Genomic DNA, 10,230 nt, shown 5'->3' with positions numbered 1-10,230 from the left:
CCTTGCACTGCCCTCTGTCCACCCCACCCCCAGGAGTACCTCTGGCTACGGCTTCCTCTCCGCTCCCACCTTTTGTTCATATGTGTTCTGTACCGTCCTTCAAACAGTGTTGACTCCATTTATATTTCGCTGTCGACAACATGGACCAACTTCTATCAACTCATCCAAACTCTCTCTTCCTCATATGTGGCGACTTCAACTGTCATCATGCCAGCTGGCTGGGTGTGGGTTCATCTCTCACCAGCCATGGCACCTCAGCAAAGGACTTCTGCGACTCATTGGGACTGACACAATCTGTCAATTTCCCGACCCGGATCTCAGTCAATGGAGTATCTTCTCTTCCAGACTTGGTTTTGACAAACTTCCCTGCAAATGTCTGTTGCTCTTCTTCTGCTCCAATCGGTTCTTCTGATCATGTGCTTGTTAAAGTGGACATCTCTTTGGCCATTCTCAGAGCCTCCTCAGCGCCGACGAGTCTGGCATTTCACTCAGGCTGACTAGCACGGTCTGCAAGCAGCCATCAATCATCTGGACTGGTCTCTCATCTCTACTGCCTCTGACATCAATTCTTCCTGGGAATTTTTCCAAAGCAAACTGCTCTCTCATGCACAGATTTATCCCATCTCGTCTTGAGTTGTCTTACCCTTCCTCCCGTCCATGGTACACTGAATCTTGTGGTGAGGCAGTTGCCCTGAAACAACTTGCCTTTGCCTCTTGGAAGGCAATCTCAGTTCCTTCCACCAAGCTCAGAACAAGTGTGTGTCTACCCTCAGGAGTGCCAGGAAGTACTATCTCTCCACACTCAAGATTGAACTCTCAAACCTGTCTCCTTCCTCAAAATCCTGGTGGCGTCTGGTAAAATCCGTTTCTGGTGTTTGTTCCCCCTCCATCCCCTCCCTTACCTCAAATGGCTACACAGCTGACACCACATGTGACAAAGCCGAATGCCTCAACTCTGTATTTGCCTCAAAATCTTGTGTCCCAAACCCATCTCTCTCTGTTCCCACTGTACCCAGTTGAACCCAGCTGCTTCTGGACTCTGTGTCCTTCTCTCCTGACAAGGTGAAGTTTTTGTCAAACCTCAACTCTGATTCTGCAACTGGACCAGACGGCATCAGCCCACGGGTCCTAAAATCCTGCTCTGCCGCTCTATCTTACCCTCTCTCTGTTCATTTCACCCTCTATTTTGCTCAAGGTCATCTGCCAGCATCTTGGAAATCAGCAAACATTACCGCTTTACACAAAAAAGGTGCAAAAACAGATCCTTGCAACTATGGACCAATCAGCCTCCTTCCAATTATCAGCAAAGTCATGGAATCCATCATTGCTTCGGATATCAGATCCTTCCTCTTCTCCAATGGCTTGATCTCTGATCATCAATTTGGATTCAGACCAGGTCATTCTACTCTGGACATGTTGCTTCTGCTGTCTCAACAATGGATGCAGGTCCTCAATGCCAAACAGGAAATCAGAGCTGTCTCACTTGACATATCACGTGCCTTCGATACGGTCTGGCACACCGCTCTGATCACCAAACTCTCCTCCGATGGTATCCATGGAAATCTGCATGCATGGCTTGTGGACTTCGTTTCTGGTCGTAGGCAACGTGTGACCCTGAATGGATCTCTCTCATTGCCCCTTCCTGTTCTGGCTGGAGTTCCCCAAGGTAGTGTGCTGGGCCCTATGCTTTTTCTGGTCTTCATCAATTATCTCTCCGATTCTCTGGAAAATCCTCTCTATCGCTTTGCTGATGACTCCACTATCTGCCGCTCCATTTCTCATCCCTCAGATCGGCAGTCTGCAGCCTCCTCACTCTCTGCAGACCTGGACAAAATCACAGACTGGTCAAGCAAGTGGAACATGTCTTTCAATCCTAACAAATCTCACACTCTTACAATGTCTCTCCGAAAGGACCGACTGGAAAACCCTCCCATCTACTTTCTCAACAATCCTCTCCAAGAAGTTCTGTCGCTCAAGTTTTTGGATCTCACTATCTGCCATGATCTTTCTTGGGAAAACCACATTTCCAAGCTGGCCTCCAAAGCCAGTCGCCGACTGGGCATCGTCCGTCATGCGAAGTCCTTCCTTGGCACACCTGAGCTCCTCACCACATACAAGGCTTTCATCCGCAGATCAATGGAATACTGTTCCCCCCTCTGGGCTGGTGCTCCTGCCTCACACCTAGCTCGACTTCACGCTGTTGAAACCAAAGCTTTCAGAATCATTGGAATCTCCTGCGATGCAGTTAACTCTGAGGGCCTTTCACTGACTCACCGCAGGCAGGTTGGTGGTCTTTCTGTCTTCTACCAACTCCTCTCCGGCCTTGCTCCCCCAGCTCTCTGTCCCCCCAATATTCCTTCAGGTCGCACAAGATCTGCCTGCAACCCTCTTATGGTTAAACTGCCAAAATCTAGGCTCTCTGATCACCTTCACTCTTTCATTCCCCTTTTCTCCCGCCTCTGGAACAAACTCCCCCACTCCCTTCAATCCCACTCCTCCCTCCAGGTCTTTAAAACAGCTGTTCACCACCATAAAACAGCTGTTCACCACCATCTCTTATCTTCCCCCATCCAAAACCTTGATCTTTTCTACCCCCGCTAATTCACCCCAGATACACTTTTGTTTTGAAATTCCAACTTCTTTCCTGGAAGTCCTTGCAGTGTTCATATGTTTTATACCTCTCCCACGTCCCCCCAAGCCCTCCCCCTCCCACATTTCTCCCGATGTCCCTGCTCTCAAATGTTGTGTTTGTGTCCTTTCCCCTCTCTCCCCATCTTGTCTTCCGCTCCCCTTATTTTTTGTGTTTTATGTGTCGGTTTGACCTTTTGTGTGATTAATGTTAGCTCTTTTACGAGCCTCGATCTTGTATACAAAAAATAAAATAATAATAATAAAAAAATCTACGGCTGAGTTTCTCTATAATGATTTCTGACCTTGAAGAAGAATTATAATAAGCAGACTTTCTCTAACATTTTCAATGTTTGAATAAAAAGTTTCTTCTTGAGTTTGAAGATCTGGGCGTTGTATTTTGCCAAAACGCAGGGAATAATAAAACGTTATTTTTTTTGCAACTTGAAAAAACACCCCATCCAATGGAGGTGTGAATTAAAATGACGGTGTGGGAGGAGGAGAACAGCCTTGCTTATATAAATACACAGTTCGAAGAATCGCCAATGTTAAACCTTTCAGATTTTACTCCAGATTTTGATACTCGAGTGTATGTGATTTGATCCTCAAATCCAAATCCAGATTTTGACCATACGCTTTAATTAGTCTGTGAGAGTAGATAGTGTTTTCAAACCAAGGTTCCTTTCAATAGGCCAAAACAAAATGGCGGCTTAAGAAACCAGCAACGTCACAGAGGGTTGACCAAGATGGTGCACCACCATTTTGGTAAGGCTTATCTAGGTTTTTTTTTGTTTTGTTATGAGCACCCCGTTAATCGTCTTCCAAAAGGGTGTTTTAACACACCCAAACACGTTCTTTTCATTCATGGAGTTCGATTAGTCTGCATTCAAAGTTTGGGACCCCTAAGATTCATGGTTTTGGAGTTATGGAGGAGATGGACTGACATACACACTTATTAATATGACCCTACTGCAAAGCCGCAATGAGCCGGCGAAGCCAAAGCCTCTTGCCACTATTTTACCCATCACTATGGCATCAGTAGGTTAGGTAGTTGGTAGTAGGTAGGTGTAGTAGGTACCGTACCTCGTTCAAAATGACACCATTTGCATTCTGGATGAGATTAAAATTTATAAAATTTACTTCTTGGTCTCAACTTCGGATATTTCTGGCCGTGAAAAACTATCCCCTACGGCTGCGAGATTTCTAAAAAATAATTTTTCGTCAATTTTAGAATATTTGACGCTGTTTTCAGCCTCCAAAATGCGGTAATAAGCTTTTTAAAAATATTTGTTCAAATGCTCGAATCTCATTGGTTCCGGTGTTTGGTGAAGATTTTTGTTGAAGATAACCAGGGCCCGTGTGGGCCCGGGGAACGAGGTTGGTCTTAAACTATTTTAATTACAAATTAGAGGTGCATAAGATTGTGAATCAAACAAAGACGGGTGAAACAAACTCCTATTGAACTTTTTCGCAATTTTTTATGCATACTTCCGCATCCGCAAGATGGCGGCCTCCATGGAGCGATTTGTTGCGTCAAAGGATCCAGCAAAATCTGGCTTTTCAACATAATACGTACGCGTTCATTCACAACAGCGGCTTCGCCGGCTATTATGGATGAGCTTTGTATACCCAAATGCCCTAGGTGTGAACTCTTCGAGAATTACTTTCATTCACACACTCGACGTTTTACAAATAGTCTCCATTTTATGTTCAAATTTTTTTAGGGTGAAGCAGAGTACCATATTAAAAAAGAATCGAGATTCCTGGAACAATAAGAGAACATGGCAATGCCTAGCAAAGAGGATAAGGAAATGAACATATGCAAGAAGTCCAAAAAGGTTTCCCCTGTATTAATAGAAAGGATTTTTATGGGCGAGTCAGAAGTAAGAAAGGATGGTGCAGAGGTACGCACTTATGGAGTATGGGTTTCATTCTCAGCCTCGACTACAAGCTCAGATTGGTGCGCCACGGGCAGGGCATTGCATCACACGGAAGCAGACAACGGTAGCTTTAGCACCTGCGGGAAGCGAGGTGTGGCTCACATTGAGCGCTAGCCGATCAGAGCAAGGCAAAAATTACTTGTTGCTCCGACAATGGTCTAATGTTCGGAATGTCATCTGCATCTCGCTTTCCGTGGCAATGAGCGGACTCATCTGATTTTCATTGATAAAATCCATTATACGCCTAATCAAACCAGGCCAGTCTCACCAATGAACCTCATATCTACAAGTACACAACCTAATTGCACTTCTCATATTTAAAATCACTCTCTGAAGACTTGGACAAAATCACAGACTGGTCAAACAAGTGGAACATGTCTTTCAATCCTGACAAATCTCACACTCTTACTATGTCTCTCCGAAAAGATCGACTGGACAACCCTCCCATCTACTTTCTCAACAATCCTCTCCAAGAAGTTCTGTCGCTCAAGCTTTTGGGTCTCACTATCTGCCATGATCTTTCTTGGGAAAACCACATTTCCAAGCTGGCCTCCAAAGCCAGTCGCCGACTGGGCATCCTCCGTCGTGCGAAGTCCTTCCTCGGCACACCTGAGCTCCTCACCACATACAAGGCTTTCATCCGCAGCTCAATGGAATACTGTTCTCCCCTATGGGCCGGTGCTCCTGCCTCACACCTAGCTCGGCTTAACGCTGTTGAAACCAAAGCTTTCAGAATTATTGGAATCTCCCGCGATGAAGCTATCTCTGAGGGCCTTTCACTCACTCACCGCAGGCAGGTAGGTGGTCTTTTTGTCTTCTACCGACTCCTCTCCGGCCTTGCACCCCCAGCTCTCTCTGTGCTCTGTCCCCCAAATATTCCTACAGGTCGAACAAGATCTGCCAGCAACCCTCTGATGGTTAAACTGCCGAAATCTCGGCTCTCTGCTCACCTTCACTCTTTCATTCCTCTTTTCTCCCGCCTCTGGAACAAACTCCCACTCCCTTCAATCCCACTCCTCCCTCCAGGTCCTTAAAACAGCTGTTCACCACCATCTCTTATCTTCCCCCATCCAAAACCTTGATCTTTTCTACCCCCGCGAATTCACCCCAGATCCAACTTGTTTGAAATTCCAACTTCTTTCCTGGAAGTCCTGGCAGTGTCCATATGTTTTATACCTCTCCCAACGCCCCCTTCCCATGCTCCCCCCCCCCCCCAAAGCCCTCGCCCTCTCTCAGATCTCTCGATGTCTCCATGTCTCTCGGTCCCTGCTCTCAAATGTTGTGTTTGTGTCCTTCCCCCTCTCTCCCCATCTTGTCTACCGCTCCCGATGTTATATGTTTTATGTGTCGGTTTGTCTTTTTGTGTGATTAATGTTCGCTCTTTCACGAGCCTCGATCTTGTATACAAAAAAAAAAAAAAAAAAAAAAAAAAAAAAAACCCAAATATCCGGAGGCGTCTTTCACTGAGTTTCATTGTCCATCAATCATTACCAAAACTAGCCGATTACCCACCCTACAGACGATCTTGTTCCGGGTGTACAAGTTCTTCTGACACGTCCCTTCTTTTGGGCGGTGTATGGGCAACAGACCGCTGCTTCGATCGTTCCCTTAAATAAAAAATAATCTGGGTTAGCTACATGAAGCAAAAACACACCGGTGTTCATGAATAATACATCGTGGTTATATAGCTCAGATAATTCCAACTGCATTGGCCCATAGGCTGAGATCAGAGGCCTGAAGCCCAAGGCCTATACGTACTGTCGCCTTCACAAAACTTTTGACACATATCAGCTCCAGCCTTTGTATATTTGATGATCCTTTAAACAGTCGCTTCGGTTGTTTTACAATGAACAGAAAACTTATATGGAGGGCATGGCCATTTAGTGGGGCGGCTTAGCCCAAATATTCAAAAGAATTGTGCATTTTGTGAAACAAGCACCAAATTTGGCACAAATGTACATTAATATGTTGCGAACATTTTCAGATATTGGGCCACTTGAAATTCCGTAATTTTTTTTTTCAAATTTTTTCAAATTTCGTAATTTCAAATTTTTCGGGTGACACCGTCACAATTTCGGTCTTCGAGGCCGGCCGATAGGCAAAGTGTGACCGGAAGGGACGAGGTTCTCCTGACCACGTGGCCCTCGATCTGGGAAGCGAGAGGCGTTCCATTAGTGGACGCGCCCCTCACGCCCGACTTTTGGGCGGCCCCGGCAGGCCGTTTGTTTTGACGTTCCGTGACAGGCCCCGCACCCCCACCTCCGGGCCGACCGGAAGCTTGTGCTGAGTACATCATACCTGAACAACTCAGTGAGGCAGAACACAGCAGTGCACACCAGGGTGACCCCTTCAGTGCATAAACCAATTAACCTGTCCACTGCAGGGCATATAGAAATGAAGTTATTTTCTGCATATAATAATAATATAAGTTCAGTTCTATATAACAATTTCTGTTATCACCACTACCACTACAACTACCACTACTACAAGCTTTGTCTGGAATTTTGTGGACTAACAGACAAACAGACATACAGACAAGCTGGGATCAAAACATTACCTCCTTCCACCATTGAGTGTAGAGGTAAACATCATGGAAATTATATCATGCCCTAGATTTAATTCATGCTTACCTGTGTATTTGCTTCACTGGTTCACAAGGTCTTTTGCATACATGTAATTCAGACTCTCATCTTCATTGCTGACCACACAATGTTCGCAACATATTAATGTACATTTGTGCCAAATTTGGTGCTTGTATCACAAAATGCACAATTCTTTTGAATATTTGGGCTAAGCCGCCCCACTATATCGGCCGGCCTCGAAGACCGAAATTGTGACGGTGTCACCCGAAAAATTTGAAATTACGAAATTTGAAAAAATTTGAAAAAAAAAATTACGGAATTTCAAGTGGCCCAATATCTGAAAATGTTCGCAACATATTAATGTACATTTGTGCCAAATTTGGTGCTTGTATCACAAAATGCACAACAGGTTTGCTATTCTGCTACACTAATTGTGAATATGACACACTTCTGAAGAGGTGGCTCACCAAAATTGTGGACATTAATTCTTTTTTTTTCCAGGTTACAATTAATTATGGGTGGCATTAGGTCGGCTGTCCAACCAGTGGGTATAGAGCAGACATACATACACACTTGGCTCCATTATATATAGAATAATTCTCAAAGTGCACAATTAAAAACCCGATGGAACAACAATGCACCCATATTTGGACAACGTTTATAGAGAGGGAGAGAAAAAAAGGGGGGGTGGGGGGAGGGGATGAAACAAAGTCAACCAGGTTTCAGCAAACTGTATTGGCAGAGGAGGTAAAAGCACAACAGTTGGTTACTAAATTCGACTTTTACAAAAGAAAGAAAAGGAAAACGGAAGTTTAATTGCTGATGTATTTTGACTGTGCTGCAGTGGATAACATCGCATCGCATCGCATGCAATCAGTGCAGATCGAGGAGAAGGTTCATTGCAAAATTGAGTGAAAGGAGTGGTGTGAGGGGGAATGGGCTCGTGTGCCAGCCACACATGTGCATTTTGTTGGGCATGGAGTCTTTTGTGTGGAACTTTCATGTCACCCACCCAAAGTTCACTGTAAAGCCAAGATTGAAGATAGTTACATTGGAAAAATGGAGTAGGTCATATGCTTAGGGAAAGAAACACTTGAGGACCTTCACTTGGCATTGTGGACAGGCAAGATCATTGGGCCCTGCGGTGGAGGCAGCCCACCGTTCAAACGGTTTTTAATAGGGGGTGACCCACCGTGGCCTGCAGAGAAGGAAAGACACACCAGTCTTAAAAGCCAAACCACCGCAGCGCCCCAGAAACAGTAAACGCTGGTGTTGAGGAGCAGTGCGACAACAAAATATTGGCCTGGGGAGACCATTTTCAGCATCAAATAATGCACAGTACTGTAAGAAACTGAACAGATAGATCAACAATGTGCAAAAAAAAAAAAACATGTTAAATAATTGATAAAATAGGACACCACATCAGGCTTTTTGATGATGAATGAGTGTCTAGATTCGAGAACGATTGAAAAGCACATCGTCATGAAGGTACCACTCCATCGATATGCGTTTGGACCAATTTTACTTGTACATTTCCCTCCTACAGATCCGTTTTGTCACAACAGGTAAAGCACCATGTGACAAAAGAAAGAAACAGGTGTAGAGTTGGAGGAGGTCGAGCCAAGGCGAAAAGCCCAACCTCGCAAAATCCAACAATGCGTTCCTGTCGGAGCAGCTACCAGGTAATTAAAACCACCGTGTGCACGACCTCCAGGGCTGCATTTACTATGGCCTGGAGATAGTAACTTGGCATCAAACGCGAGGGTACCGAACAAACTGGGATCCGGGGGCGGGAGAAAGCAAAAAGGAAGCAAGTGTTAGTCGCAAGCAACAGGCAAGCGATGCGTATGGTCGGCAAAACAGGACAATGACATGCTACACTAGAAATCAAATCCTTTATTGGAACACTTCCAAACATCAGCACAAAGAGAGACAAAACTCGAGGATAACACTGAATGAAGTAAACCGTGAATAAAAATGATAGTCACCAGAGATCCATTCCCCTTGGCTAGAATCAGCAGAGCAGCCGCATATCCCGCAATACCAACAGCGTTTCAGGCCGGCGTCCTCGAGTGCAAATGACACATAGGCATACAAAACCATGCACGACCAACTAAGCAAGCACGAAGCAAAAGAACATGCAAAAGGTTTGTTTTTTTTAAATCGTAAAAACAACAGCCTTAAAATAACATGGAAGATTATCTGCGTGGATAGCTCAGGATTGGGAAAAATTAAAGTGTTTAAAAATAAAATTAAAATAAATAAACATGCGACGGTGGTTTTACTCAGAGCCATATATGGTGTGGTTTATTATGTCGTCTCTGTATGTTGGCGCTTCATCTGAGATTGACGGTAAACAAGTCAGTTACCTCCGCGAGGAGGAGCGCGCAGACTAGCAGGCCCATTGCCTCGCTTAAAGCTTTGCTGGAAATTACCGTCCTGAAAAATAAGAGAGCAAAATGTGCAGAAGCCGATCAGTCAGGAGCTTTGCCAATCGAATGCTGATGGGATGTCTATGTACGACGAGGCTCTGTTACGACGCCCGATGACCAGGGAACACTTACTCTCTGGTGGTAATTCATGCCATATTCTCTGGCGCCAAACGTGCCTTGCCCATAGCCGGTACTCGATGCACTCGGGTATCCGCCATGGTATCCATCGAAAGCACCTACGGCATCGTTAACAAATACAACTGTAAAATATATCCACGCAAACGCAGCTTTGTTGTTTTGATAATGCTCAGCAACGTGCAGCGAATTGTACAGGACTGGAAAAGACTTTCACCTAAACCCATGCTACATGCTCAATAATGTCTCATCCAATGGATCAACATGTGACAAATTCAAGCTCACCATTGAAAGTCCCTCCCCTTCCACCCCTGAAACCATTGGTCTGTCGGTAACCATTGGTGGCACCGCGCATGCCGCGATTCACCCCCCGGGACGGCGCACGGCTGTTATAGTAAATCTGTGCCCGACTGAAACCCAATCCTGGCATGGGTTGATTGGAGACTCCTAGGCCATCGGGTTGAGCCTGGTACACTGCATTGTTCCCAACTGGTAGGAAGAAAGAAAGAAAGA

At 45.2% G+C, this 10,230-nt stretch overlaps 1 protein-coding gene across 22 annotated transcripts in view; it reads right to left on the bottom strand.

Annotated features, from left to right (window-relative positions):
• Positions 1-7,866: 7,866 nt before the first annotated feature.
• CAPRIN1 (cell cycle associated protein 1) overlaps positions 7,867-10,230 on the bottom strand; it is a 273,536-nt gene continuing 271,172 nt past the window's right edge. For 10 of the 22 annotated variants that reach the window (XM_068103406.2, XM_078783857.1, XM_068103405.2 and 7 more), the window contains 4 exons: positions 10,003-10,206; positions 9,715-9,818; positions 9,520-9,589; positions 7,867-8,348 (listed from right to left, as the gene is read on the bottom strand). In XM_068103406.2, coding sequence (XP_067959507.2) covers positions 8,254-8,348; positions 9,520-9,589; positions 9,715-9,818; positions 10,003-10,206 — 473 coding nt within the window. In that variant the 3' untranslated portion in view covers positions 7,867-8,253. Of the gene's footprint in view, positions 8,349-9,028; positions 9,590-9,714; positions 9,819-10,002; positions 10,207-10,230 lie in introns of those variants that run through there. The other 12 variants (XM_068103410.2, XM_078783864.1, XM_078783862.1 and 9 more) reach the window with 2 other exon arrangements.

Source organism: Myxine glutinosa, chromosome 8 (genome assembly GCF_964187855.1).
Source record: "Myxine glutinosa chromosome 8, kmMyxGlut1.1, whole genome shotgun sequence".
Classification (NCBI taxonomy): Eukaryota; Metazoa; Chordata; class Myxini; order Myxiniformes; family Myxinidae; genus Myxine; species Myxine glutinosa.
Note: the sequence above shows the minus strand (reverse complement) of the source record. Positions and strands in the feature narration are given on the sequence as shown.